General features: G+C 39.1%; 1 protein-coding gene across 1 annotated transcript in view; it reads right to left on the reverse strand.

The window, feature by feature from the left end:
* Positions 1 to 3,579, reverse strand: part of LOC105224663 (protein late bloomer) — a 4,301-nt gene extending 722 nt beyond the window's left edge. Inside the window, exons 1-4 of the mRNA XM_049452433.1 lie at positions 3,363 to 3,579; positions 2,928 to 3,101; positions 2,713 to 2,862; positions 109 to 306 (exon numbers count right to left, since the gene is read on the reverse strand). Coding sequence (XP_049308390.1) covers positions 109 to 306; positions 2,713 to 2,862; positions 2,928 to 3,101; positions 3,363 to 3,422 — 582 coding nt within the window. The 5' untranslated portion in view covers positions 3,423 to 3,579. The remainder of the gene's footprint in view (positions 1 to 108; positions 307 to 2,712; positions 2,863 to 2,927; positions 3,102 to 3,362) is intronic.
* Positions 3,580 to 4,817: the final 1,238 nt, after the last annotated feature.

Consider the following 4,817-nt stretch of genomic DNA (forward strand, 5'->3'; position numbering starts at 1 on the left):
AATAATAATATAATATATGAGAATAATTTCGTGAGGTATTAAATTCCGTTAGTTCATATCAATAACGTCTTTACAATAACATAAAATTTTGTAGCACTTCGTACTCACCTCCACGCCCACCAACGTCCAATCGCTGATTACTTCAATACGCGATCCGTTAGCGAAGGCTTGAGTTAACTTCCCTACGCAACCCGCTGTGTAGAGATCATTTGGAATGGATGTCTTGCGGTTGAGATAACAGCTCGTAGGTATGGATAGACCACTGTCGATGTAATCGTTAGGTCCATTTTTGCCACAACACTCGTACTGAAAAATATTTACATTCTACGTGTTAAAAATATGGTGTAAAAGTTTACTTGGAACTTTTTTGCTACCGAGGTGAGAAATTTGGACTAGTGCCGAATTCGTAGTTGTGTTTCTGTCTATCGTGGTAATATAAAGAAATTTTTAGGTTATGAAAAACTTGATTCGAGGGAATATTTGTTCAGGACAAGGGTAGGTAAGCTCTTTAACAAGATCAATCGTACGTGGAACTAGGAAAAACAGCAAAGTTTTAGGAATGCCTGTGAAAACGTCTTCTCAATACCGCAGCAAGGCTGCGCAAGACTCTGGCCACAAGCAAGACTTACACTGTACTAGCTATTAAAAGATGAGACGGGACCTATACGACCAGTGCAGGAAAAAGACTCACTTCTGCGTGCGCATTTCCAGGAGGCAATTCGGGACACCAGTGTCAACTTGAGGTCAAAGACAAGCTATCTCGTTCGGATTGGATAGTAGCAAGAGAGCTGTTTACCGCGGACTCGATCAAGTAGGCTATAGCTCCGTTCGCGAAATGCAAGTCTCCGGTGGCGAACGGCATCTTTCCATTACTTCGGCAGCTGTGAGAGCAATTTTTACTACCCTTCCTTGTGCGGCTGATAAGATATACGCTGGCGTATATCCCAGAATCAATGCGGATTGTAAAAGTGATCTTCATACCCAAGATAAGAAGAAAGGACTATTGATCGGCAAAATCCTTTAGGCCAATTAGTTTAACTTCCGTCTTACTAAATCGTAGGAAAAAGATCGTTGATTATGAAACAACGTCGAAGGTGCTGAAAATTCCATCTTTACATGGAACTAGCTTTGCTTACAGAGTAGGTAGATCAACCAATACTGTTCTGTCCACTTAACCTCGGAAACGCAAAGTTCGCTGGAAGAAGGAGAGGTGATGCTGTGCGCATTCCTAGACAGCGATGGTGCCCTTGAAAACATGTCTCATGAAAGCGTGTCAAGAGCACTAGAGAAAAGGAATGTGGCAGCACCGGTACGCAGCTGAATAGAGGCTGTACTACGCACCAGGATAGTTGAAACCACAGTAAGTAAGTATACCAGCATACCTATCGGCACAACGAGAGGCTGCTGGCAGAATGGAGTGCTATCAGCGCATTATGAGGCCTAGAGGTGGACGACCCACTTGAACTGTTAACTAACAATGGAATCCGCTGTCAAGGATATGTGGATGATGTTGTTATCTTTATGTGACATCGTACAAAGGGAATTAAACATTATAAGCTCAAGATTGACTGAACTTATTAACATCGCCTCAATGGCCTCTAGCAGTGTATTGCAATTCATGGAGCCGGGGCTATGTGAGCAGTTGGCTGCACTGAGATTAGTCTTCAGACGCAGGATAAAACATCTTCTTTTGGATCATGTCCATCTAAAAGAGATCACATCGTTTCAATAGCACCTAGCAGTATATTGAGATCAAACCGCTAGAGCATTTACAAATAGAAGATTAAACTTTAAGTTCTTGTAAGGAAAACTTAAAATTGGAGAAGGTTATTATAGCTTTGGCACAGCCGAAGCTAACATTTTTTCTTGTTTTATTAGTTTATTTTTTTATTATTATTGTTCTAATGTTTCCAAGGTAAAATACCGTTACACAATAGGATATTCTTAATTCGTATTCGGAATGGACCCATAAGTATACTTATATGGAGAAAAGCTTCGGGTTCAATACCCAAAATCTATTCAAGGAAGGTTTTGTGTTATTAAAAAAACAACAACACGATCAGTTTTCGTTAATTTGTTTGTTGTTACTGTATTTCAAATAACGGAATTACATTTTACTCATTGTTAATTAGTGACTGAGTCAATACAACTTTTTATATTTTGAGCTGGAGGAACAGACGGGCATGATAACATTGATTGGTCTGTCTGTTAGAAGTTTCCTGATATTAATATATATCTGTATACACTACGATTGCTATATACTGTTGTTCCTTAAATAATTTTGAAGAATGCTATCGAGTTGGTAGTCCTTGATTGGATAAAAATCCGTGCCCGTTCCGGTTACGTAGCCCCGACTGTCGTAGGCACAGTTTGTTGTTACTGTATACTATCACAAACAACCGTTAGGTGAACAGAACTATAAACTCAAATTTTTTGAAATAACTGTCTACGATTTGGCAAACGAGTTGTGAAACGAATATCAGCTAGTATAAATTATCTGGTATAAAAAAATATAGAATGCATAATGATAGATAGTGGTTGTACTACTGCAGAAAAGTATTTACACGCTCTCTTAGATTGAACAAAACTGGTTAAATTGTCACTTGCATATCAAATATTTCTCAGCAGATCACAGACATAGCGATCATGATGAATATGTGAATCGAACACTCTTACTTAAAAAAAAAATTGCAGAATTTAGTGCCAACTTACTCTAATTTGATAATTATCCATGGCGTCATCGCTCATCTGTCGATTCCAAGCATTCTGTATCGTCTCCTCGGCTAATTTGGAGAAGTCTATGGGCAGCGCGAAGATGACAGCGATTTGTGCGAGCAGCAGCAGCAGCAACAAGATGGCATACTACAAAAGTGCTTGAGTTAAGTGTTTAAAAATAAATATGAAAAGAGCTTGCAGCAAATACTCACTACCAAAATAGTGTGCGGCGACTCGCGTATGGCGCCACAGCAGCCCACTATGGTGGTGGCGAAGAGCAAACCGCCCAATACCACGCCCATAATGCAGGGTATCTTAATGGATTCGCTGGCGTCGAATTGCACCAAGGAGTATGCGCTGGCTGATAGCATAAAAGCGCCCGCTATCTACATGTTGAGCCAGGTATTAATGTATTTTTGCGTGTAAGTGTGTGTGCAGGTGCAGTAAGCAGAAAAAAAACAATGAAAATTTTTGTTTAGTGGGTGTACGAACTGAATTGTATATAAATAAATATTAATAATTGGAGCAAATAAGTAGGGAATGAGGCACACAAATGACATATCAGAGCTTAATTGATAAACACCATGATTTATTACATATATATGTACATACATAAGCAATTCTATATGTTCACATGTATTACTCACACAGCAGAGCACATTCATTAGAAATGCTAAAAATTTCACTGTGGACGTTGCACAAGTCATTGTTATTGTTGTAATTTTGTTGACAGCGCAAAATACCGTTGAGACGAGCAATTAACTAGTTTAATATTTACAAAATATAATAAATTTTCAGCTTTTTGAATATATTACGCCAAATTATGGCCTTCGCTCCCTTTCCACATACAAGAACACAACAAACCGATCTTCAACTATGCCTTTACGACCGCTTGACACTGTAGTAACTAAACGACTAAACAGCATTGAAATCAAAAAAGATAATATTTCCCTCACAATTACATAAAGTTCCTATAAATACAGCGCATACAAATGTATATTTTTTATCATTAACTTGTCAGCTGTTGTTGTTTCAGTACGTTTTCGGCGGGCTTAACTCAAATTCGCATATGAATTATCATTTGTCGTACTGATAAGACGCTGAAAAATGTGCTAAGTGTTTGAGTAGCGCTCAGCGCGGTCTCATTTCTGTGGAACCATATGTGTTTACACAGTGAGAAATGTCGCGTATTGTGAGCGCGGCAAAGAGAGCGAAAAGATTGTTGTAAAAGCAATATACAAAAATATTAGAAATATTTATACCACACACCTTGAAAGGTATTTTCGGAGTAAAGGCGGCTTTAAAACAAGGCAATGAAAGCGCTTTCAGAAAAAACAGAAAAGGCAATTTCCGAAATTAATGAAAATTTTAAAAGCTCTTAAAAAATTACTACACAAATTGAAGGCAACTGTGGATAGTTTAGGTCTTGCGAAGCATTGAATTTTTTAAGAAGACAACGATCCAAAATACGGAATATTTTCTCCCGCTCATTTGTCATTTCTCATCAGTAAAGTTTGCCATTTAATCATACTTAGAAAGATAAAATATCCAATAACGAATCGACATTATTAAAGATTATTACCGAACTTCGGAGGCAGTGACCTCAGCTTTAAGAGCGCTCAGTCAAATTTATGGCCGTCATAATCGTCCTGTCAGATCAACAATTGACCGTCTAGTGGAAAAATTTTAATCCACAGGCACTGTACAAAATGTTCCCGTGCCAGTGAGACAAAGAAGGCCATAGTGTCGAGAATATTGCTGCCGCTGGCGCATCAATTGAAGAAGACCCAAATCAGTCTCTCACACATCGGTCTCAAACGTTGGGCGTCTCAGTGATGTCGCTTGTGGCGAACTTTGCGAACAGATCCTGGCCTACATCCGTACCAGATTGACACAAGAACTGAAGCCGCCTGACCACCAGAACGTCGTACGTTCGCGAATTGGTCGGAGCAACAACTTGAAAACTATCCGGATTTTCTTCGAAAAACCATCTTCAGCGATGAGGCTCATTTCGGTCTGAATGGCTTCGTCAATAAGCAAAATATGCGTTATTGGTTTGGCAGCAATCTACACGTACTCCTTGTGTAACCATTTCACTCGGA

Source organism: Bactrocera dorsalis, chromosome 3 (genome assembly GCF_023373825.1).
Source record: "Bactrocera dorsalis isolate Fly_Bdor chromosome 3, ASM2337382v1, whole genome shotgun sequence".
Classification (NCBI taxonomy): domain Eukaryota; kingdom Metazoa; phylum Arthropoda; class Insecta; order Diptera; family Tephritidae; genus Bactrocera; species Bactrocera dorsalis.